Here is a 25,200-nt window from a genome sequence, read left to right on the forward strand (position 1 = left end):
AGACAGACAGATGAATAGATAGATAGACAGACAGACAGATAGATAGATAGATAGATAGATAGATAGATAGATAGATAGATAGATAGATAGATAGATAGATAGATAGATAGATAGATAGATAGACAGACAGATAGATAGATAGACAGATAGATAGATAGACAGACAGATAGATAGATGAATAGATAGATAGACAGACAGATAGATGAATAGATAGATAGACAGACAGACAGATGAATAGATAGATAGACAGACAGACAGATGAATAGATAGATAGACAGACAGACAGACAGACAGACAGACAGACAGACAGATAGATAGATAGATAGATAGATAGATAGATAGATAGATAGATAGATAGATAGATAGATAGATAGATAGATAGATAGATAGATAGATAGATAGATAAAAAACATAGACAGAAATACTGTCAGATAGACAAATAAATACATATTAACAAAGACGAACAGATAGATAGATAGATAGATAGATAGATAGATAGATAGATAGATAGATAGATAGATAGATAGATAGATAGATAGATAGATAGATAGATAGATAGATAGATAGATAGAACCCGAATTCCGGAAAAGTTGGGACGTTTTTTAAATTTTAATAAAATGAAAACTAAAAGACTTTCAAATCACATGAGCCAATATTTTATTCACAATAGAACATAGATAACATAGCAAATGTTTAAACTGAGAAAGTTTACAATTTTATGCACAAAATGAGCTCATTTCAATTTTGATTTCTGCTACAGGTCTCAAAATAGTTGGGACGGGGCATGTTTACCATGGTGTAGCATCTCCTTTTCTTTTCAAAACAGTTTGAAGACGTCTGGGCATTGAGGCTATGAGTTGCTGGAGTTTTGCTGTTGGAATTTGGTCCCATTCTTGCCTTATATAGATTTCCAGCTGCTGAAGAGTTCGTGGTCGTCTTTGACGTATTTTTCGTTTAATGATGCGCCAAATGTTCTCTATAGGTGAAAGATCTGGACTGCAGGCAGGCCAGGTTAGCACCCGGACTCTTCTACGACGAAGCCATGCTGTTGTTATAGCTGCAGTATGTGGTTTTGCATTGTCCTGCTGAAATAAACAAGGCCTTCCCTGAAATAGACGTTGTTTGGAGGGAAGCATATGTTGCTCTAAAACCTTTATATACCTTTCAGCATTCACAGAGCCTTCCAAAACATGCAAGCTGCCCATACCGTATGCACTTATGCACCCCCATACCATCAGAGATGCTGGCTTTTGAACTGAACGCTGATAACATGCGGGAAGGTCTCCCTCCTCTTTAGCCCGGAGGACACGGCTTCCGTGATTTCCAACAAGAATGTCAAATTTGGACTCGTCTGACCATAAAACACTATTCCACTTTGAAATAGTCCATTTTAAATGAGCCTTGGCCCACAGGACACGACGGCGCTTCTGGACCATGTTCACATATGGCTTCCTTTTTGCATGGTAGAGCTTTAGTTGGCATCTGCTGATGGCACGGCGGATTGTGTTTACCGACAGTGGTTTCTGAAAGTATTCCTGGGCCCATTTAGTAATGTCATTGACACAATCATGCCGATGAGTGATGCAGTGTCGTCTGAGAGCCCGAAGACCACGGGCATCCAATAAAGGTCTCCGGCCTTGTCCCTTACGCACAGAGATTTCTCCAGTTTCTCTGAATCTTTTGATGATGTTATGCACTGTAGATGATGAGATTTGCAAAGCCTTTGCAATTTGACGTTGAGGAACATTGTTTTTAAAGTTTTCCACAATTTTTTTACGCAGTCTTTCACAGATTGGAGAGCCTCTGCCCATCTTTACTTCTGAGAGACTCTGCTTCTCTAAGACAAAGCTTTTATAGCTAATCATGTTACAGACCTGATATCAATTAACTTAATTAATCACTAGATGTTCTCCCAGCTGAATCTTTTCAAAACTGCTTGCTTTTTTTGCCATTTGTTGCCCCCGTGCCAACTTTTTTGAGACCTGTAGCAGGCATTAAATTTTAAATGAACTAATTAAGTGGATAAAAGTGTAAATTTTCTCAGTTTAAACATTTGCTACGTTATCTATGTTCTATTGTGAATAAAATATTGGCTCATGTGATTTGAAATTCCTTTAGTTTTCATTTTATTAAAATTTAAAAAACGTCCCAACTTTTCCGGAATTCGGGTTGTAGATAGATAGATAGATAGATAGAGAAACTAGACAAACTAGACAAAAATAAAATAAAACTAAACTGTTCATTTGGCCTGGAATATAACTCCCAGTTTGTCTGTACAAGCAATATATAATAATGTGTCACCGACACTTGACACCAGAAACAAATCGGCAGGCGTGACGAGAAGAAAGTATATCCGCCGTCTTAGATATCGTCACTTATTTATAGCATGCTTGTGAATGAGAATGTGACTATTAGAGTGAAAATGAGAGAGAAGTACCACCATAAGATAAAAAAACAACCAAGAGAAAGAGTGGCTTGACATAAGTTTGACAGGGCTGTCTAAGCAGAAGGAATGTTTATACTATCTTAACCCAAAGTAACAAACTAGCATTCCCACACTGCATTTACCTAGCTACTATTCTAGGCCACAAAGTTTTGTCTGACACAGAGGGCCTTTAGAGCGTGACGCAAGCAGTGGGACATCCTAGACAGATGGGTGACCGGAGATAGATTTAGAATTGGTCCCAGTTGTAGTATTTATACTGTCCACACGAGGTCAGTCATATTCATTTGATAACTTTTCATTGGATATTGGATATTGGCATTGGATATGTTTCAATATGAAACCTAAGACCAAAATCGAAATGGGCAGCTTGGCTTCTTAGACAGTCATCGCTTAAAAGTAGATCCAGGTATCGTTCGTTCATTAATCAAACAAACAAATAAAAGCATTTAAATGACACAGACCCACACTACAGCCCTAAACCATAACTATAGTCATATCATATGAACAACACCCAAATATAGGTATTCATGCACGGTAACACCTCGTTCAAGAGCGAGAAATGAGTAAACATTCATGAGTCCTATTCAAGCTCGTGATGAATAAACAGAGAAGCATGCGACAGACAGGGCCAGAGAGACACCTCACTGCTCCCCACTAACCGCTGCTCTGCTGGTCCCGCCCTATGAGACACGCGGACGAGAAGAATAGAAGTTTCTACAGTCTAACTAGTGATATGTGTCTCTCCATTCTGGGACCGTTTTACATTCGTCAAAACCCGCAGGGCAGAATAAAAGTTCCAACATTGTAACAAGCTGTTTGTTTTGGTACATTTTAGAACGCTTTTACTCCAGACAAACGCCGTAGCTCAACATTGTAACAAAGTAGTTGGTCTCGCGACGTTCACTGGAATAGAAGGACAGCTCAGCGTGTTTGCGGTTACCAGTCAAACAGTCCCAAGGAGACAACGCTGGATGGTGTTTTTTGTGAGCGTTTAAAGGGAATGAGAGTGAACGAGGAAAGCACGCTTTGAGCACTGCAGCGTTCGAGGTAATATAAGAAACCTCGAATTTCCAAAAATAATAGCTGTGAAGTCATTTTAGTGGTCTTTAACTGGATCCCGCATGTCACATTTATTTATAACACTTTTATTTATAATTTAGGGAAAAAGGTGTTGATGCTTAACAAGTATTATTGTATATAATAATATAAATGTTGTATAATATAAATATAATAATGTTGTAAATCAAATGATAAATAATTCTGTGTTTATATTTCTAGAAGTCAGTAGGCTATACTCGTCTTATGGCAGTAAATAGTCACAATATTACATTTTGTAACATAGTCACATTATATATATATTTTATTATTATTCAAATCATTTTACTGCATGTTAATTCAGTTATTATCTAGTCTACCATCGACCATGTCCCAAAAACTAGCTTGACCATTTTAAGATGGTATGACCAGCTGGGGATCATATTCCAAAACATATCGATCAGCTTTCAGATAGAGACATTTAGAATTTGCAATCCTCAGTTCAATTTATATGCTTTAATATTTATATTACAATTATTTTATTTCATGTTTAATTGTTCAATTGTTTATGTGAACTCTTTATTGTATTTTTGTTTTGTTTACTTTTTTCCTTTAATCGGTTACCTTATTTTGTCTAATTTCTGATCTTGAAAGAAACATTGTTTATAATTAGACAAAAAAACTAGTTAAACAAAATTGTTTGGATTATACACTTTTTGGTGACAGGTGTCTTTTAGACAAACATGCCTTTGATGTTGATCTGAACTCATCTCAGCAGAATGTTTATATCAGTAGCTGGTTTGAACCCCTGCTGTTATTCTAATCATTCTGTGGCCTGATATAGAAGGTGTTCACATTTAACTCGAACCTTTCCTCTTCAAAGCTGTAAAATGTTAAGAATTGATCTCAACAGATTACATGACTTGATCTGTGTTGAAGAAAACCATAGCATGTGAAAAAGACAGAATCAAAGACAAAGGCAGAGTTGACTGTTAGTAAACACAAGATTGCGCCTTGCATTTTGTTATTACAAATATGCTTTTTTGTGTGTCCCCCAGACTCCACAGTCCTAGATTGTTGTTCTTGTGTCTAGAATCTTTGGAATTCCCAGGGTGTGTTTTGTATTTGGTTGTCTGTCGTTCCTGGCATCTATTATTCATTTAAGCAGTGGTTCTCAATTGGTTTTACTTCAGGACTTGTATTGGACATCAAGTACTAACATAGAATATTGAACAAAAGTTAACAAAAAGTCCTTAACATTTAAGTTTTATTTTAAATGAACATGAAATACATGCTTATTTATTTGCTCTTCTAACTATGCATGATAGTTTTGTTTTATTATTTTCATTTAGCAATGCCCGTGACTCACCAGTTGAGAACTGATTTAAAAGTTTCTGTATGTAGCGCTTTTGCTCCTTTTGGAATTGCTTATGGAAATCTTGCTTTCGCTGGCCAGATCTAAAATCTAATAACCTTGCAGATTTTTTAATTTCCTCAGCACTCTCATGGTATTTGCCACATTAATGAGCCACACATGAAAACTGGAATACAGAAATAATAATGGAAGTTTGAGTTTTTATTGTTAACCCACATTCCGGGCCTGTGCCTTTCTTGAAATGCAGTTGTCAAACAGTGAAAGTGTCCGCTAGCGATTATGGAGATGAAACCACTGCCAGAAGAAATCCAAGAGGGGTCATCTGTATCTCATTACAGAGAATGCAGTTTTAGCTTCTTTCTGGTAGATGTTTTCTGTCGAGATCTGTACTGAGTTGACTGATTAGAATTCTTGGGGGATTGATCATTTAGGAAAGACTGCACCGCAGCATCACTTATAATCTAATCTATGTTGGTGGTGATCATTGACCCAAAAAGGCATTATTAGCTTAGTTTTGCTGCATGGTTCCAACTTGGCCTATTTTTTGTTTTAAGTCTGCTATGTGCATGGGAGGATAAAAGCTTTGTTTTAAAGATAATTTTTACTCGCTTTCAGATTTTGCAAATAAGAACAGAATATTTTAAGAGCCTCTAGCAGCTCTTACTGTACTTTGCCCTCCAGTCAGCAGTGGCATATGGAATGACATCCAGTATCCGCACTTTTATGTTGTTGCAGCTGCTTATGCTATGCACTCTATGCTCAAAAGTTTAGTGTAATATTGTGTGAGTGTGTTTTTGAAGGAAGTCTCTTATGCTCACAAAAGCATTGTTTATTTGAATAAACAGTAAAAACAGAAACATTGTAAAATCGTTTTACAATTTAAAATGACTGTTTCCATGTTCAATTTAAGTTAAGATCTATCTACAGCATCTAGCCTATGCCATTTTGATGTTGATCACCACAGAAAATCTTTCAACCCTTCCTCTCAGGTTTCTTTTTTTTTTTAAATAACGTTAGTGATTTTAAACAATGGATAGGGTCAGGCAGTAAAACATTAAAACACAATATATTATTAAGAGTATAGCCACAAAACTTTGACATCACAACAAAGAATTAAACTAAATATATAGCCAATCTTTCAGAGTAATAATTTTAATTTGTATTGAACCTATAACACTCCTTAAGACCAAGGCAAAAAGCTGCATCTAGACAAATAAAGGGAATAATCTGTACTCTAAGACACAGTTTCTCTGTGTTGCATTTGGAGAAACAGGTCAAGAGAGTCCCATTCGCCACCTTTTAGTAATCAAAGAGCTCCATGGTTACACATATCGCAGGAAGTCCAATTCTCCAGTGGAGGCTGTAGGTTTCAATGTTTTCCAGACATGCGAAGGATTGTGCTGATGTGGAATCAATAGAAATCGAATATAAACCCAGTCTTTTCCAGTATGTTCAGCCTGCTAATTGTTCAGTTAATTCTCAGTTTTTGAGCACTTGCAGACTTTAGAAGTGCTTTTCCAGTTCTGAGTATCTCTGTCAGTGATGGATATCACATTATTCTCCCAGGCCTTCTGCTTTTTAATAAAAGCGGCCAGACAGACAGAAACTGTGGCCATGTTCTCTGATTCAGCCCATACTTGAGAAAAGTCCAGCCTTTTAGACTCAACTGGTTTCAAACAACAGGACTGTGCACATGAACATCCGTCGATTGCCCAGAAATGCCAGATATTTTCTTTGCTAGAGGAAGAGCTGTTTCTTATTGCTAAATGGCATGTACTGCATGCTGTTTCAGTTTTGAACAATGAAGAACATCGTCAGTTTGATTGATAGATTTTAGCATTCAGCAAAAGTATGTTCTAGTAGTTTGTTTATGGAAAGAAACCCATTTTAGAAAATGTTTTGTCCAGATTCTTTTTTTTGCAGTGTTTTGCCTCCTGTTGGCCCCTAAATTTTGCTGTGCAATGCTTTTTATGTGTTTTAAACAGTTTTTTGACTCCACAAATGTAATACGTTTAAAACTAAGCTTTAGAAAGACACTTGTGACATAACGTTTCCTGTAAAGTCCTTGCCACAGTTCACCATGCCAGAAAAAATCTAAACAAGAGACTTCTTGTTGTTCTAAAGTAAAGGCATTATGTAATTTCTCAGCAAAGAAAAACTAGTTGGTCTGTCAGCTGTAACCAAAGATTGAAAGTGCCTCATTATTGTAAATCTGAGGATGCCTGGCATGTGCAGGAAGCAAAATGTGTCCTATAAGACAGCATGTGTGTACAGTAAGCGCTTTCAAGTCTATTATCGAGGCCCTTCTCTTTGTTGTTGTACACCTGCCAAGTGACCTGACTCTCCCCTTTCTGTGTGACGTCAAATCTTTAATCTTTTATCTATCCTGAGGTCGTCAATGCACATTCAATTTTGCAGAACTGGGTTATTTGCAAGCACCAGACATACATTTTGCTAGTCAACTTAAACTCAAAACTTAGCTTAGGCCTATTTGCTTTCATAACACGTTCCTTGCCTTACTTTGCATGATTCTTTAGTGCACATTATTACAAATAAAAAGTCTTTGTCTAATAACTTAAATCTAATAAATAATAACATCATGGTCAAAAGTCTCTTCAAAAGAGTCCCAGAAATGGGACCCAATATGGAATTAAAATTGGTTGCAGATGCGGTTTCATTTTTTATAAAGTTCCAAGGAGTAATTTCTACCAAATCCCTTTGAAATGGTGCACAGTGAAAGGTTTCTCATTGACCAATCCAGTGCTTTAGAAATATCTCAGCTGTGCTTCATTCACTTAGTTAGCTGTTGACAGTGAGCTATATGCATTGGAACAATAGGCCTTAGGTGTCTGCATTAAAACTGGGTCATCAGCTGTGTGGCTAGATATGACCGTCGGTAATCTCTTGTGCAGGCAGGGCCTAGTGTTCTTAATGCAAACACACACCTCTTTGTAAGAGCACACATCTGCAGTTTCAATGGTGATTTGCATCTGGCCGGTTTCCTGTGAGCACTCGAGCACTTTGCAGGCGGTTGCTGTCGTTCCGGCTACTTTCTGGCTCATTTGTACAGTCAGTTATGGTGACTGGAGAGATTGTCATGAATTTGAAAGGCAGTGCCTATTGGGAACATTTATGGTTATCACGATACGAAAATCCACGCCTTTTTCTTTTTACATCATCAAGTAACAATGTTTATTGTAGATCGTGATCTTGTTAAACAGAGCAGAAGTCCTTTTTAGCTGCTTATTCATATAGCATCTGACATCTGATTTTTTTTTTTTTTATTGCCTTTTTTGTCTTTGAAACAAGCATTGAGTGAGCAGCCATTTGTTGCTGGTTTTCTTTGTTTTATTGTCATCACCAGTCAAAATGTGCATGTTTGAGTTTTAAGTATTTTAAGGAAGAAAAGATTTAACATTTTTATCATTTTTTTTCATCCACTGGCTTAATCTCCCCAAGATTTTTACCATGGTCCTCAGCTGACTGGAATGTACTCAGCAGATAATTCTTAACCTAATATGACTATATTTAGTCTTTGGGTGTGGGTTTGAATCTGGGAAGATTTTATCCTCTTTATCTTGCCGAATATGTGTTGAAAATTGCCTTTAATAAGGCTTGCGTTATGGTCATCTTGACTTACAATGCAGCAGGCCACTTCCTCCTGGGAATCCAAAATGTTCATTCAAATGTCCTTTGATCAGTCTGGTATGCTGTAAATGTATTAAACTTTAGTTTTTCATCTCTAGATGTTCACAGATTAGAATTCAGGATTCTGGGCTGTATTCACACTATAACAGGGTTTATGCTCTATTGTGAAAACACTTAAACTGTCATGAAATTTTTATTCTGTTTTGCAACAATTTGGGCGGAGGGAATTATGTCACTTCCATGAAGTCTACAATCCAAAATTGTGCAAAAGTTAATTTTTTGGTTTTGACATCACCTCGAATGCTGGGTTTTAGACATCTGGACTGCATTTCAAACATTAGATCGTAGAAACCATGCTTTTGCGAAATGCAGCACATGGTTGTTTTATGAAAACAGGATTGACTGAAATGTCTTTATGTAAGATAGTACACTTGTACATCACATAATGCAGCATATATGAAAATATGCCTCTATAATAATCAAAGGACAAATATTGACGTATGGTGGACTTTGCTTATCTTAACTTGATATTGCAGTGTAAATATTACCCTGATGTCACCAGAGTTCACATGACCCATCACGCCTCAGATGCTTTAACAGGAGTCACTTCAAGATTTAGTTAGAAAAATGAGATGTTTGGTTATGCAGGACCCTGTAGCTTGTCCTGGATTTGTAAACCCATTCTAGTGTTTTTAGGTCACAAAATGCATGTTAAGCACCAAACCAATGATTAAATCGTTGAATCAATGCTTCAGTCAGGTTAGATTGATAAAGCAGACCTCTGCACTTTGTCTTCCTCTGGGTACAGCAAGGAAGCAGAAGGCAAAGCTTAGTTTTGCATTTTGACTGTCCGGGATCTTCTGTGGCTCATATCCCCCTCGTGGAATCATCCTGTCAGAGGTTTGTCAAATGTAGCTCTCTGCAGCCTTGAACCAAGTCTGTATGGTTGAGCTTTAAAATAAAGAAAGATGACGAATGGATGTCTGCTGCTAAAAAATAAGGAATATTTCAACCTACCATTAACTTTGAAATTCCCACCAGTGGAAAGGATAGTTTCCCATGTTTTAAAAATTATTTTAAATTCTCGTTATATGACTTGAACATTGAAGGTCATGGTGTAGTTCACCGTTTTTATTTTTTTTATTTTTTTTTTACTCACTTTCATGTCATTACAAACCTGTATGATTTCTTTTATTCTTTCTTAGAACATACTGTAAAATAAGAATTTCCAAAGACTCCGCTGGCTGCTCTTTTCCATGCAAGTACAGTAAGTACCTGAAACTTTTAAACTTTAATAAGTATCTAAAAGGACCATTAAATGAATCAGAAAGTGATCCAGATGATTAGTGTGCTGTATTTCATCTTTATTCGCCAGAAATCTTGACATCTGCACTAGCTGTTTTTCACAATATCATTAGAGAATTATATGATTTGCTTGACTCTGATTTGTTCAATGAATCAGTTCACAAATCACATTGATTTTCCAGCTCAGTCCATTAGTGGCATTTAACATCTCAGTAGAGGGGAAGATTATCACAAAATTATGACTTAAATTTCAGTCTGTTTCATACCAGAATATCTGTATGACTTGAGAAGACTTGAAATATATGGCTAATGTATGACGGTCCCCTGTTATGATTCTCCTATTGTGCTTTTGCATCTCTTTTTTTTTGAAGCTTGAAAGCTTTAGTCCACATTTATACTATTCCTTTAAGATCTCTTCATGCTATTTCAGCAGATGTCACATTTGCCTCTCCCTCAGGATCTTGACAGTGTACCCTTCTATCTAGGGAACGTTCTTGTCTAAAAGTAGACACCAGTGAGAAACTAGCAGGAAGCAGTGGAATGCTCTCTTTAAAAGCCATGAACACCAGACAAGAATGCTGCGGTGGTAGTTCGATTTAATTGTTTGCAGCTCTGTCCTTAAAAGTTGCCAGATTGCATACAAACATGCAGCTTGGACCTTCACTGGGCATGTGCCATGTGGAGTTGTGGAAACTCACGCAACTCAGTGTTTTAGTAAGTCTGCTATTAATTCAATTACATTATGGTACAATCTTTATGAGTGATGATAATAAAATGAACTGCAGGTTCTGTGTGAGTTCTGTTTTTGCATGTCGAGGCTTGCGTATTTGTGAGGTTCATTGACCCTGTGAGTTTTGGGTGGTGCTGGTGTGGTGTTATTGTGCGTTCAGACAGGACCTGTTTACTATCAATGGTGTACTAAGCCCCATCTCTAAACGCTCACCTCGTGGACTTGGTAAAAAGCATTGTTGGCTTTTAACTGGCTGATAGTTGCTACACAAAAACCCTTTCTGGTCATACAAAGGTCCCACCTTTCGGTTTCAACTTACTGTGATACAACTGAAATATTTTATGTGAATCCATGGCAAACGTATTCCTTTTAAAGTTTTCCTATTTTTCATGGAGTCAGCGGCTGCTAAGTGAAATCTCGTGCTGGAATGGAGGATGTCAAAAGAAAAGAGTTTGTTAGGCCCGCTATATTTTAAGCTAATGAGAGCTGCCCTTGGAGAGGTGGAAGCATGCCCTTAGTCTGAGCTTTGGCTTTTACTGTTCAAAGATGGATGATGGTTAAACAGTCACTGAGTCTAACCTCTACACGGAATGGAAAAGTTAAACTTTTGCCTCAAGCTGCAGAAGGGACCATTTTTTAGGATGTTTGGCTGCTGCTTCTTTAAACAACTGATTTAATATGATGTATATTTTTTTTATTTGGATATCAAATGTTTGCAGGATATACTTGTTGGTTGCTTGCTAGTGTTTGCCAGGTTTTTATATTTGTACCACAAAAATCTGACTTGGATCTGGCAATTTAGCTGGAGTTGGGTCTTTTTTTTTCATATTTAGTTGGCAATGGAGTCTTTGGCAGACTATTGTTGTGTCTAGATGTCTTGCTTTTCACAACTGATACAAAACAGATTATATTTAATGTTAATAAATGTTTATTTTAAGTTATAGCCAATAACTCATACATGTTTATGTGTTTTATGGATATTTGTATCATTACTTATGACATTATTCATTTAAACCAGTTTTGCAGTTTAAATAATTTAAAAAGTGTGTTCAATCTATATACAGTTATTTGTTTAACTTTATATTAAAGAGCCAAATTATTTCCCTTTTTGCATAGTTCTGCAATGTGGCAAATAAATATAAATATGAGAATATGCATAAAAAATGGCAAAATGTTGTTTAAAATAGTTTTAGATTAAGTATTTCAAGATGCACCACAGGACGTAAACTTTTCCAAAGTATTTTATGTCAGCTAGCTATTTTTTGGAGTCCTGCAGTAAACATTTTATAGTAACAAATGCAAATCTCTCAAGTTTTGAAGAAAACAGGTTTATCATCTCAACACTACCACAATCCTCCAGTTGTCAGTTCACCATTTCGACTGCCTGATTTCCATCTCGTGTCTTTGGTGCGGCTTTGTGTTTAGTGGGTGGCCAGTCGCTCTTGCACTGACCGTGCAGGGGGGCCGTAAAACAATCCACCAGTTAAACTTCAAACTCCATGAAAATCCTCCAACCCTGATTTTGTCCACACACACGTGTGCACAAGCCAAAGCCGATGATTTTTGTTTTAACTAAACCTGAGAGGCTGTGCATAACCTCTGACAGAATCTTAAATATGTTTCAAAAGCTTTTATTTTGTGTTCATTCTGCTCTTATCTATGGTTGTCAGCAGTTGTGTTTGTTGGAAATCTTTGCTGGAAAGCATAATATTTTCCCTTCTGACTGGCCAGTGTTTCGCTTATTCATGGGAACGTCTCATTCTCTGGTTACACAGAAGTGTGGTGTTAGCTTGCGGCCTGTCTCACTCTCACTGATATGCTTGAGCTGGTTTTGTTTGTTCGTTGGCATGGAGACTTCGGCTGTACAACAACTGTCTGCTGTGGGATGTGCGATTTTATTATGTGAATTATAAAATTGTTATATAATATATTACATAATATTTATCTAAAGGTTCATTACATAAAGAATCATTTTTTTAATCTACCAAAATAATCGAAGCTAGTAACTCCCTATTTAATTTAAACACATTTTAGTTTAATTTTGTAATTTTGCACCAAGACTTTCTATTACTGTTTACTGAAAAATATAAGTACAGAGTGCAGAACATTAACATGTTTTCATTTGTTGATAGCTACTAATAAATATCCTAGAAAAAGCAGTGGTCATTTTTATTTTTGTTTCTTGCTTGAAATAGCAAGGCATTTCTGTATTTTTGGAAGTCATGTCTTGTTCATAGTACTGTACATCCATCTACTTAAAGCCTTATTTTTATACTTGTTTGATAATACTGACCACCATGAGCTTGGTAAACAGCGACATCAAACCCTGAAGTAGTTGCTGTCTTGGCACTGTGTGTGCTCTCTGTTGCAGTGTGTGTTCTGCAAAGACTAAATATCCTCTTAAATAGGGGTTAGAGTTACTTTAGCTTCACCACCACAAGTATTTGTTTTGGTTGATACAAGGCTTTACTATGGCAACTCATGAGTGTCATGAGCCTTTTTATTATAAAACATTATGGTGATTTTTTTTTTCATGATGCCTCTGGAGCGAAGATCTTATTGGAAAAGGTAAAGGTTACATAAACCATTTTTCTTTCAATATGCAAGTCAGATGGTTAGTTCATTTTATTTTATGTGCGTTGTGTCTTTCTCGCTGAATGGAGAAAAGCTTGACTTATTTGCACTACAAAGCCTATCCAAATTTCCCAAGGGGATGTTCCACTGGGAGAGCAACACATGCTACATCCTGTTCATGTCACAGGGGCAAGAGGGCCCTCTCAACCCTTCAACACAAATGCGGTACGACTCTGTCATCTTCCACAGGCCTTGAGAGTGATGCCCTTGCCATTTTGGCAAGCTCCCGCAAATTAACGCAAGGCCCTGTTATGCGGATTGTTCAAGCATTCCTCCAGCATGACTCTGGCATGCACATTTAAACTGCTAGTTCTCCATGCCTGTTGTAGCCATTCAAATGAAAACCCTTGGCTATGTTCGGAATGAAGTGCTGGCTTACTGCATACCAAGTATTATATATTGAATACATGCCATTACTTTTTTTAAAATGCCATTTGCAGGGTTGCCAACTCTCACGCATCTGGCTTGACACTTGGACTTCAGCATGAGATTGATGTTGAAAGCCTGAGAGTAGGCAACCCTGCATTTGAAATCTTATGCATTATGCAGTTAACATTTTATTCAATAGCACACTTCCTTGTAAATTTGTGATTTTTTTTTTTAAATGTGCAAACGTATTGAGTGTTTTCTTGCATGAAAATTACCAAAACCAGTACTGTGCACATGTAGCATACTTGCCGTACTTGGTGTCCCTGCTCCTGGAGGGCCACCTTCCAGTAGGAAGTTTAGCTCCAGCCATAATTAAACACACTTGGACCAGATAATCAGGGTGTTCAGGATTATTAGAAACCTCCAGGCAGGTGTGTTTGAGCTAAACTCTGCAGGAAGGTTGCCCTTCAGGAGTAGGATTGGACACACCAGCCATAAAGTCCTGTAGGAATGGTAGTGTGTGCTATTCTGAACCTGCAGGTTCTGTGGAGGTTAAAATCGACAGAAATGGAAACAATCCATATTTGCCCTATGTTTCACACTTTAGGCATTGATGTTAACTAGATGTGATGAATGAGACGCTAGCTAAATCACCTTATCTTGTAATCCTATTGAAACCTCTCACTTGCGTCCAGACGTCTATGCTTATCATAGCACAGCTAGACCAGGAAGAGCCTTTTGTTGTGACTGTCTGTATACCATTTCCTTATTGTCTTTTGTGACCGAATCATTCAGGAAGTGACTGTATTTAAGCTGTATTGATTTTCTCTGCCACTCTGGATAATATTTAGTTAAGAATATAGAGAAGTGATAGAAAAAATGTGTTTGAAAAAAATGTCAAGCAGTGCTTGCTTGACATGCCATAACAAATGTGCAAACCTGTTATTTTCAGGATATTGATTGGATTCTGCAGCTGAATACAGTGTTTTATTTGGACTTTTGAAAGCATATAGCTATGAGGTGAAGGGGACACAGAATTCTGAGAGGCTGAGCAGTGTTGACTCAGACTAAACAAACAGGTGTCTGGCCCTGGCTGCCGGGTAAGGCCAACTTGGCTCCTACTGGGGCCTGACAGAGGAAATTAAATTTCTCATGCCCCTTAAAGCATACAAGGACAAACCAGAGGTATATTACAAGGGCTGATATTTAAGTTTATGTTTGTTGATGTGAAATTGAGTGTAACAGGGACTCAGAGAGCCAAACTGAGATATACACATGGTTTATGTTGCAAAGCGCTAGCTGTACAGTTTTTCATTGTTATTGTTAAAGGAAAATGCCAGCTTCTTTCCATAATCCACTGTTCTGCCCTCAACTTACGTACATTGAAATTTACCTCTCCCGTCTCAGTGCGTGCACTCAATCATTGTATCGCGCGGTGCTACTTTTTCCACTTAGAAAATCGCCACATTTTATTTTTGCCACCATACTTACTCGTGTAATTACTCATGTAACCGTCTTTAAGTATCCAAAACATGGACGTGTTTGGTGGCTTCTAAATTCATCCCTGTTTGTATTCTAAGGAATGAATGGTACTAAGCTAAACGCTAACATAGTGGCACCATGAGCTACAGTGATTGAGTGCACGTACTGAGACGGGAGAGGTACGTATTAACTCGTCTAAGTTGAGGGAAGAACAGTGGATTATGGGAAGAAGGTGGCATTTTCCTTTAATGTGCCAAGAGTGCATTTTTTAAAAAGGAGATATGTTGTCTTGGCAGTTTTTTTTTTATGTTTTAGTTGTCTTTGTGGTCTTCTTGTGTGCGGCTCTGCCATTATTCATATTCAACATGTGATTGATGTCTTTGGTTTGTTTTTGTTTTTGCCTTTTTACATATAATCACATGGATCTGATCTCATCTCCCTATGTGACTTTGCTCTGCTGCAGTTAAAGCAGTGACTCAGAACATTGCCCCCTCTCTTGGTTTGAACTTGATGACCTTTTGTTTGGGAATGCTGTCGTTTCCTCCATGTCGACAAACGACAAAACCACATTTTCACTGCTGCTCATAAAACAAATACCGACCATGATTCCAGCCTAGAACAACTGTGGTCTCTAAGCCAATGAACCTTGTGCTTCCCCCTCAACATTCCCACTCAAATGTACATAATTTGTGTACCAAAATTTTCTACTCTAAACTGTATTTGAACTAGCTTTTACTGAGTAGTGTTACCTTGCAGTTCCTCTTCTATTTTGGGGGCACTCTAATCCAAAAATAGGAGATGTAATTATGATTTTTACAAAAATATAGCTTTTAAAACTACTAGAGATGTTTGCTTTTTGAAATGTGATTTATGAGCAAGAAGAGTCGGCCCTGTCTACCTCCATTCTAGTATCACAAAGATGTTTAGGAGCTATTGTGTCTAGTATAGGTCTTGATCTTTGTGTCTGGGTCTTGAGAAGACTCACAGCACTGGGTCTGGATCTTCCATCATTTACCATCAAGATATTTGGTTTCATATGCACCTTTGATCTTGACGTTACTAAGATCAAAGGTGCTTATGAAACCGAATAACTTGAAAAGTAAACACTGTCCTCCTTCAGATGTACACATTTCAAGACAAGCATAATTTCTCCTAACAGTCATGGCCTAATTGTTGACTCGAGCTTTGTGCCAGAGTGGGAATCAAGATCAGACCCTGCAAGACCCAGGTTCGGAGTCCCAAACCCTCTAAGCAGCAAGTTAAGAAGACCTTTTGTAATCTTCATTAGCTTTTCATAACATAAAAGATTTCTGCAGGGCATTTAATTGCAATTTCACACAGATCTTAACTCCATGGCCAAGACCTAGAGTTGTGAGTCCAATAATCAGTTTTCCATTTTAATGAATTTTAAAAGAGAAAATACTTTTTTGCAGCATTTATTTGAAACACAGAGGAACTTTCACAGTAGCTGAGTGTCAGTTGACAAGTGAGGGGTGTCTAATCCTGCTCCTAGAGGTCCAATGTCCTGTATATTTTAACTCCAACCAGCTCAAACTTTCTTGCCTGGCGGTTTCTAGTAAAGCTGAAGACCTTGATTAGCTAGTTTGGGTGTTTAATTAGAAATGGAGCTAAACTAAACCAGTTTGGACACTCCTGCCCTAGCCAAGAACTAGGCCCATGCCACGTTTACATGGTCTTAAGCGGAATCAAGAATACAAGATCAAGTATTTAAAATGCACATTAAATACACTGAGCTGGTGTCATGTCTGGGTCTCATTCTTCCTCTCTCTCCTTATGGTTTTCTGTCTCTTATCTACTTTTGTGATCAACTTGGCATCTTACCTTAGATTACAGGTACAACAAGTTAAAACTTTTCACATAGATCAGATTTGGCAAAAATATTGCTTTAGTAATGCTTCAACAGTTTCACTTTGTGATAACAAAATTGGTTTTGGTGTCTACTTTCAATTTACTAGCTATTTTCTATATTTTTATGATAGGTTTGGTGTAAGTGAAATGCATATCTGAGACCACCTTTTAACCTTTATTTTTATTAAGTGTACTGTTTAGTTTTGTGTGCATCCATTGTGTTAGATAGTGAGTGGGCTTAGCTCGAGAGGACAAAATCAGTGGTTATAATTAGAACCAGCTGATTATCCCTGTACCCCGTCCTGTTGAGCTTCAACAGTAGCCCTTTTTATTCAGCTAAAAGAACAAGAGATGTGGCCTGAAGTAAGAGGCTGTGACCCCTCTCATAATGTCCAGCCCTGTCCCCACCCTGCCACCCACCCCTGACTTGCTGTCAATATGTTGTCCTTGTTTTAGATTCCTACTTCTTGTCTGTTACCGCCTGTCTCACATGTGTAGGACAGTGGGGCTTTTGTGGGGGTTTATGGGTTCTCAAAAAAGCCCAAATGTGCTGTTTGAGTTTCAGTGGTGCCAGAACGCAGGCCAAGGCACACAAACTATGGCCCTCTCTCTATCCCCTAGACATGAATCTGTTGAGGGTAACCACTGACTTGCTGACTCTGCAGTGTACAGTTGTGGCCAAAAGTTTTGAGAATTACATAAATATTAGTTTTCAAAAAGTTTGCTGCTAAACTGCTTTTAGATCTTTGTTTCAATTGTTTCTGTGATGTACTGAAATATAATTATAAGCACTTCATATGTTTAAAAGGCTTTTATCGACAATTACATGACATTTATGCAAAGAGTCAGTATTTGCAGTGTTGGCCCTTCTTTTTCAGGACCTCTGCAATTCGACTGAGCATGCTCTCAATCAACTTCTGGGCCAAATCCTGACTGATAGCAACCCATTCTTTCATAATCACTTCTTGGAGTTTGTCAGAATTAGTGGGTTTTTGTTTGTCCACCCGCCTCTTGAGGATTGACCACAAATTCTCAATGGGATTAAGATCTGGGGAGTTTCCAGGCCATGGACCCAAAATTTCAACATTCTGGTCCCCGAGCCACTTAGTTATCACTTTTGCCTTATGGCACGGTGCTCAATCGTGCTGGAAAATGCATCGTTCTTCACCAAACTGTTGTTGGATTGTTGGAAGAAGTTGCTGTTGGAGGGTGTTTTGGTATCTTTATTCATGGCTGTGTTTTTGGGCAGAATTGTGAGTGAGCCCACTCCCTTGGATGAGAAGCAACCCCACACATGAATGGTGTCAGGATGCTTTACTGTTGGCATGACACAGGACTGATGGTAGCGCTCACCTTTTCTTCTCCAGACAAGCCTTTTTCCAGATGCCCCAAACAATCGGAAAGGGGCTTCATCGGAGAATATGACTTTGCCCCAGTCCTCAGCAGTCCATTCACTATACTTTCTGCAGAAGATCAATCTGTCCCTGATGTTTTTTTTGGAGAGAAGTGGCTTCTTTGCTGCCCTTCTTGACACCAGGCCATCTTCCAAAAGTTTTGGCCTCACTGTGCGTGCAGATGCGTTCACACCTGCCTGCTGCCATTCCTGAGCAAGCTCTGCACTGGTGGCACTCCGATCCCGCAGCTGAACCCTTTTTAGGAGACGATCCTGGCGCTTGCTGGACTTTCTTTGACACCCTGAAGCCTTCTTTACAAGAATTGAACCTCTTTTCTTGAAGTTCTTGATGATCCTATAAATTGTTGATTTAGGTGCAATCTTAGTAGCCACAATATCCTTGCCTGTGAAGCCATTTTTATGCAACGCAATGATGGCTGCACGCGTTTCTTTGCAGGTCACCATGGTTAACAATGGAAGAACAATGATTTCAAGCATCACCCTCCTTTTAACATGTCAAGTCTGCCATTCTAACCCAATCAGCCTGACATAATGATCTCCAGCCTTGTGCTCGTCAACATTCTCACCTGAGTTAACAAGACGATTACTAAAATGATCTCAGCAGGTCCTTTTATGACAGCAATGAAATGCAGTGGAAAAGTTTTTTTTGGATTTAGTTAATTTTCATTGCAAAGAAGGACTATGCAATTCATCTGATCACTCTTCATAACATTCTGGAGTATATGCAAATTGCTATTATAAAAACTTAAGCAGCAACTTTTCCAATTTCCAATATTTATGTAATTCTCAAAACTTTTGGCCACGACTGTACTGGCTTATCAGGTCCAACCAGAAGGCCTCATATCAACGCTAAGTTCAGGTTTTATGCATGCCTGACCACTTCACGTCAGTCTTTGTAATAGCATGCCCCCTCCATGACTGCTACATTCTCTGATCTGTCTGGTTGAAGCTTAGCCAGGTTTTCAGCCAGCCGTCTGGCTTAGGATGGGTCATCACCTCTCTCTCTCCACCGTAGATCTAGCTGATTAGTTGAGATTTGGAAGTGGATCAGCTGGCTAAATGGTTGCTGTTGGATTTGGGGCAGGGGTACTTGGTGAATCAGCATGAGTGGAAAAAGCAGCAGGTGGGATGTCTGATCTCTTCCTGCAGAATAGGGAGGGGAAAGGTATTTTGGGAATTACGCTGCCACAGGAGCCCTAGAAGGGTTAAAGTAAAGTACCCTGGCATCATATTAGCAGAATAGAAGAGATGAGTGATTAGTCAGTTGTCCAGTTTATAACACCTAAGCTCTCTTCCAAAACCTAGTAAGCCACCTCACTGTCTACTGTCTGCATACTGGATACTACGTTAACACTCACTTGTGTGTAGCTGTAGCAATTGTAATTGTAGATTACGAGATTAAAGCGCAAAAAAACCTTTGACTAATACTCAGTTGATTCCAGGTATTAGCATGTTGCTAAGCTAATGGCATTTATCCGAGCACTAAAACGGAGACTATGCAAATATTGAGTGGAGTTTCAATCAAAACTGAAGCTAGCATGTTGCTAAGCTAATACTTAAATAATGTGAACTATAGTTAGAAGAAATCTTGAGGAATAATTAGAATTTGATGGAAACGTTTTTGGTACATTGCAATGCCGAGCTAGATATGCTTATTCAACTTGTCTGCCATGTTGGATATTGCAGTCCATTCTGAGACTGCCTCATCAATTAAAGATGCATAAAGATGTTATGTTGTGATCTTTAAAGCTTCCTCAAAAACAGTGCTCTTATTCTGTTAGTGGGTTTCAGTCAGATTTCTGCTTTTTAAAGAGAACTGAAATTATGTGCTCTGTTCCAAAACAGAGACCATATTTTGAGGCATCATAGCCATGTTTCCGTCATGAAGGTTGTTCAACAAGGTAGGCGACTTTAATTGTGCTAGGATATGTCATTTTATTTATGATTTTGGCAACATTGCATGTATCTTTGCATCTCAGAATGCATTGTGATGAGCTCAGCTCAGTGCAAAATTGAATATAAGATGTTGGATTAAACAGAAAAATGAAATATTAATTTCATTTAATACTAAAAAGTTTTATGTGTACTTTGTATGACAGGAATTGTTATGCTAACAGTACCCCATTGTTGCTTTAGCAACATTTTAGCATAAAACTCCATTGAAATCTATTGCAACTCAACTTTAGAAGGTTAGAAGGAACATACTTTAGTCACAAGCATGTAAGGCAGTGTGTGCTTGTCTGCAGAGGTGGAAAGTAACGAATTACATTTACTCGCGTTACTGTAATTGAGTAGCTTTTTTGTGTACTAATACTTTTTAAAGTAATTTTTAAAATCTGTAATTTTACTTTTACTTAAGTATATTTTGTTTAAAGTATTGTACTTCGCTACATTTTAAAACACATTAATTACTGAGTAAAAAAATAAATAAATAAATCGCTCCCTGGAAACTACGTCAGTAAATAATGGGCAGGAGGGCAAACTGACGCTAAAATCACAAGAAAGATGCAGACGGTCAAAACAGGCGTTAGTGGTGCAGACACCGCTGAAAACGAAACCCCGTCATATTCTGAAGTTGAACTCGAAGGAAATGAAGTGAACCCCTGGCCATATGTACAGTATGCTCTATTATGCAGTGTAAGCTGTACTTGCCTAGGAAGACCAAACTAGCAGCTTATAAAATCTCGACAAGACATCAACCCTTCGCAAGAATGTAGAGGTAAGCTAAATAATTGCATCGTTGCATTGGTGGTTAAAATGAAGCTTTGACATTTTAGCAAGAGGTTTTGCACAAATTAGCCAAAAAGACAGTGGTGAGGAGTGTGCTATATATATCATCTGCGATACTATCATGTTTTTCGTTTTAATGATGTGTGCGCGCATTTATAGTGCGTTCTTTCACTGTGTGATTCAGTCTCCTAAAGTGCATTTAGAATGATCACAAAATTTAAGATATAGGGGCAGAAAATTCTCATATTTATATAATTTAATATATTAAATCAAAATCACACAAAGAATGCCATCTTTTCCTCCAAAAATCATCATGAATATATACATACATATATATAACAGTTCAGTAAACAAGTTAATTAAGAGACTTGCGTTTTAGACACCATATTGCCTTTTTTAGCTCTATTTCTACAACAGAAAATAATTCCAAACACAGCCACCAAAGCACAGTTTTGCGTCTCTGAGCAACGTGACAGTGTTTCGTTCCTGAATGAATCAACCGTTTAAATGATTCGGTTCAATCGCAATGACTCACTTATTAACAAGTGACTTGCTGACACATACTGGCCATTTTAATTTCACATTTAAAGTATCTTTAGATTTTTTTTTTTATAATTAATTTCTTATAATTTCAAATGAGTATTCAACATTTTATGTCTTGTATATCAAAACATTATTCATGCATTTGTAACTGCAGGTTAAATGCATTCTTGTCCTGCACTAAACAGTGTGATACATCTAAATGCCACTTCCAATGAATCTTCTGCATTTCCTCTTCATTAAAAGATGAGTTTGTTGATACTGATTTGCCTGGTAACAGCCCAAATGTTTTATTATTCTAAATAACTAAATAACTGATTCCTTTAATTAAAAACAACTAGTTTGAGATTAATAGACCTATCCCAGGGGTGTCAAACTCAGTTCCTGGAGGGCCATAGCCCTGCAGAGTTTAGTTCTATCCCTGCTCCAGCACACATATCATGTAGTTTTCAAATAAACCTAAATGATTAGATTAGCTGGATCAGGTGTGTTTAATTAGGGTTAAATCTAAACTGCAGGACTGTGGCCCTCCAGGAACTGAGTTTGACACTCTTGGCCTGTCCCATTTTTGACTCCCTCCCACTGTTAAAATGTAACTAAGTAATTTTTACTCTGAGTACATTTTAAATGAGCTACTTTTTACTTTTACTTGAGTTGATTTTTAGACTGGTACTTTTACTTGTACTTAAGTAAAATTTCATTAATTTAATGGTACTTTTACTTGAGTAGAATATTTTTGTACTCTTTCCACCTCTGCTTGTCTGTGTGTTGTGGGTGTGTGTATGTGTTGTTCCTGTGTGTTCATGTTAGGAGTGGGGCCTCAGATAACCACAAGGACCTCCTAATAGCTCACCTGGGGCAGATAACGGAACAATAGCTGGGGGCGGTATATCATCCTTAGTGAACAGAAGGTGGAGGCAGTGCTAACGCTCCAATGTCACTTGTTTCCCAGCCCTCTGTATTAGGGGGCTGCTCCTATAGCCATCACATTAAATACATGATTTATGTCTTACTGTGTTGCCTAATATGTTTTTTCTTGAATCAACTGAGATTTGGGTGTTGTCTGAATCTCTGTGACAGTGGTTGGGTTTGCAGTGTGTTGTGGGTTAAGAGCTGTGGTTTTGCCTCTCAGGCTTGGGTGAAGCGTTACACCCTCTTGCAGCTTGCAGGTGGGCAATGTGCTTTGCGGCCAGCCGCAAGATTCCACAGAGTGGCATATTCTCTGGCATGAGAGCCTCTGTTTCTACTGAAGCATGTTTGTGTAGAGGAAAAATGGATGGAGTGAGAAAGTAACTCCTCTTTGTATTTCCTGATTGAAAATGATTACATCCTGTTATCATGTTCAACCCATTCTAAACGAAACTAATCATTGGTGTTTCTTGCAGTTGCAGTAAATTCTCATCTGTTATTCAGCTAAATAACAAAATCATTGCAACATATAAATCCTCACAATTCCACAACATTGTGCAGTATATCACAAAAATCAGATTATTTTAATTTGGTAGGCATCAGTGAACACCTCAGTCTCTCTCTATTGTTGAATCCTGAAAACAGATGCAAATTATGGAATTCCTGTTATTTATTAGCTGCGGTAAAATTTTTACTGAAGGTTTTTAATGGAAGGACCCAGAAAGAATGACCATTACGAATGTAGGCAAGGTAATGTGCCACTAATAGTTATTAGGGTCACAGTTTTGTCTGTTAAAAGCCCCAGCTGATCTGCATTGTGCGGCATGTTGTTCAGAAGCTATTTTGTACTTGTACATGATCAGTGAAATGAAAAAATAAAATAAAATAAGAGCTCTAACTGAACATTCTGTATTTTCAGAAATGTCATGTTTCTAATTCTCTCACTTTTTCTTTTCTGCAGTGGCCAGTGCCATGAAACTGAATCCACAGCAAGCCCCATTATATGTAAGTATTGCATAATTTTTTTATGTTTATGTGTTTCATTCAGTTAACATGCCAGGTATCTATTGAGAGGTTGTGTCTTTAATAAATTACTCCTAAAAAGATGTATGTGAATTAGTCAACCTTGGTTTTTAGGCAACTTGTTGACCATACTGACCTATCCCTAGTTGATGGAAACTTCTAATGAAATGTTGTTGTGCCAAGGCCTGCTCAAATTCTTCATGTTAGGCTGAATCAGCGTGTTCTAGTCTTCGGTTAGGGGAGAGGGTGCTGGGTAATTATGTTTTTCTTTTGTTTGGTGCTGACCCTTTTAATTAGACTTGCTTAAGGCATACGAAGCCCATATGTCAGCAGGATGTCTAACCGAAGACACCACAGTACTTTCAAATCTACGGTGTGGACCGGAACAGTTCACTAAAATAAACTGCACTACTTGAACGAATCAGGCCATGCTTAAAACAGTTTTTTGTGCGTCCATGGTAATGTCAACATCCTGCCATGGATGTTCCTTTTTGTTTACTGGTGATCTTGTTAGGAGACGCAATTAAACAGACTTACAGGGTATAAAATTTAGTTTCTGGCATACCTGCTAATTCTTCTATAAATATTTATTAATTGCCATATTTTTTTTTGTTCTGTTTGAACTGACATAAGTTACAGTCAAGTGATGATTTTTATTAACAATCCTTTATTTATCTAATGAGTGTAAATGTTAACCCTGCCTGCAGACCCTGGTAACAATTAGGGACCAATTCCCACTATTAACTAGTTTCTTATTAGCATGCATATTATTAACATATTGACTGTTTATAAGTGCTTATAAAGCACATACTCTGAATGACCATAATTTACATCCCTAATCATACCTAATAGCTAAATTTGAAAGAAATGGACCTTTAAATATAGTGTTTTGCTTAGACCCCATGAAGAGGACCAGTGTTGGGGCTAACGCATTACAAGTATTGCGAGTTACGTAATCGGATTACTTTTTTCAAGTAACTAGTAAAGTAACACATTACTTTTTAATTTACAAGAAAATATCTGAGTTACTTTTTGATCTAAAACTGACTTTAGATAAACTAACAATTTTGCTTCGTTGTTTATTTATTGCTGAAGAGTGCTGAACATTCTTCTCCTGTTTTTTACTCTACGGACGTGAATATACTTATCCTTCATCATGTGAAAGGGCTTTTACATTTGCTATAAATATAACTTCTTATATTAATAACAAACAAGCCCTGCTCATATTTAAAAAGTAACGCAAATTTAACGTAACTCACTCATTTCTTCCCATAAAAAGTAACTAAGTAACATAATTAGTTACTTTTTTAGGTATTAAATGCAATATTGTAATGCATTAGTTTTAAAAGTAGCTTTCCGCCACACTGAAGAGGACCGTCTTAATTTTTGTTTCCCTACCAGAAAAAGATGATATCAAATATGTTATTTGGGGTATAATGGTGTCCTTTGTCATGAACTATGAAGCATGTCACAGATGCTGCTATGATTCACCATAAAAGAAGCACAAAGCTGTGGCTCAGTGCATTTGCTGTGTTCGTGTGTATTAGCATGTGTGTGGTTAAAGCTCCACGTGTGGTTTTTCCATGTTTAGCAGTTGCAAGTGGCTGACTTGATGAGGCATTGTATTGTTTATTCTCAGGACGTCTTGATGAACTCACAGAAGTCACAAATGTCCTCAGTTTCTTTTCATA

At 37.7% G+C, this 25,200-nt stretch overlaps 1 protein-coding gene across 10 annotated transcripts in view; it reads left to right on the top strand.

Annotated features, from left to right (window-relative positions):
- Positions 1-3,123: 3,123 nt before the first annotated feature.
- akap13 (A-kinase anchoring protein 13) overlaps positions 3,124-25,200 on the top strand; it is a 93,344-nt gene continuing 71,267 nt past the window's right edge. For 5 of the 10 annotated variants that reach the window (XM_059535828.1, XM_059535833.1, XM_059535829.1 and 2 more), the window contains exons 1-2: positions 3,125-3,493; positions 23,448-23,491. In XM_059535828.1, coding sequence (XP_059391811.1) covers positions 23,459-23,491 — 33 coding nt within the window. In that variant the 5' untranslated portion in view covers positions 3,125-3,493; positions 23,448-23,458. Of the gene's footprint in view, positions 3,494-23,447; positions 23,492-25,200 lie in introns of all 10 variants that reach the window. The other 5 variants (XM_059535831.1, XM_059535835.1, XM_059535832.1 and 2 more) reach the window with 2 other exon arrangements.

This window comes from Carassius carassius, chromosome 43 (genome assembly GCF_963082965.1).
Source record: "Carassius carassius chromosome 43, fCarCar2.1, whole genome shotgun sequence".
Classification (NCBI taxonomy): Eukaryota; Metazoa; Chordata; class Actinopteri; order Cypriniformes; family Cyprinidae; genus Carassius; species Carassius carassius.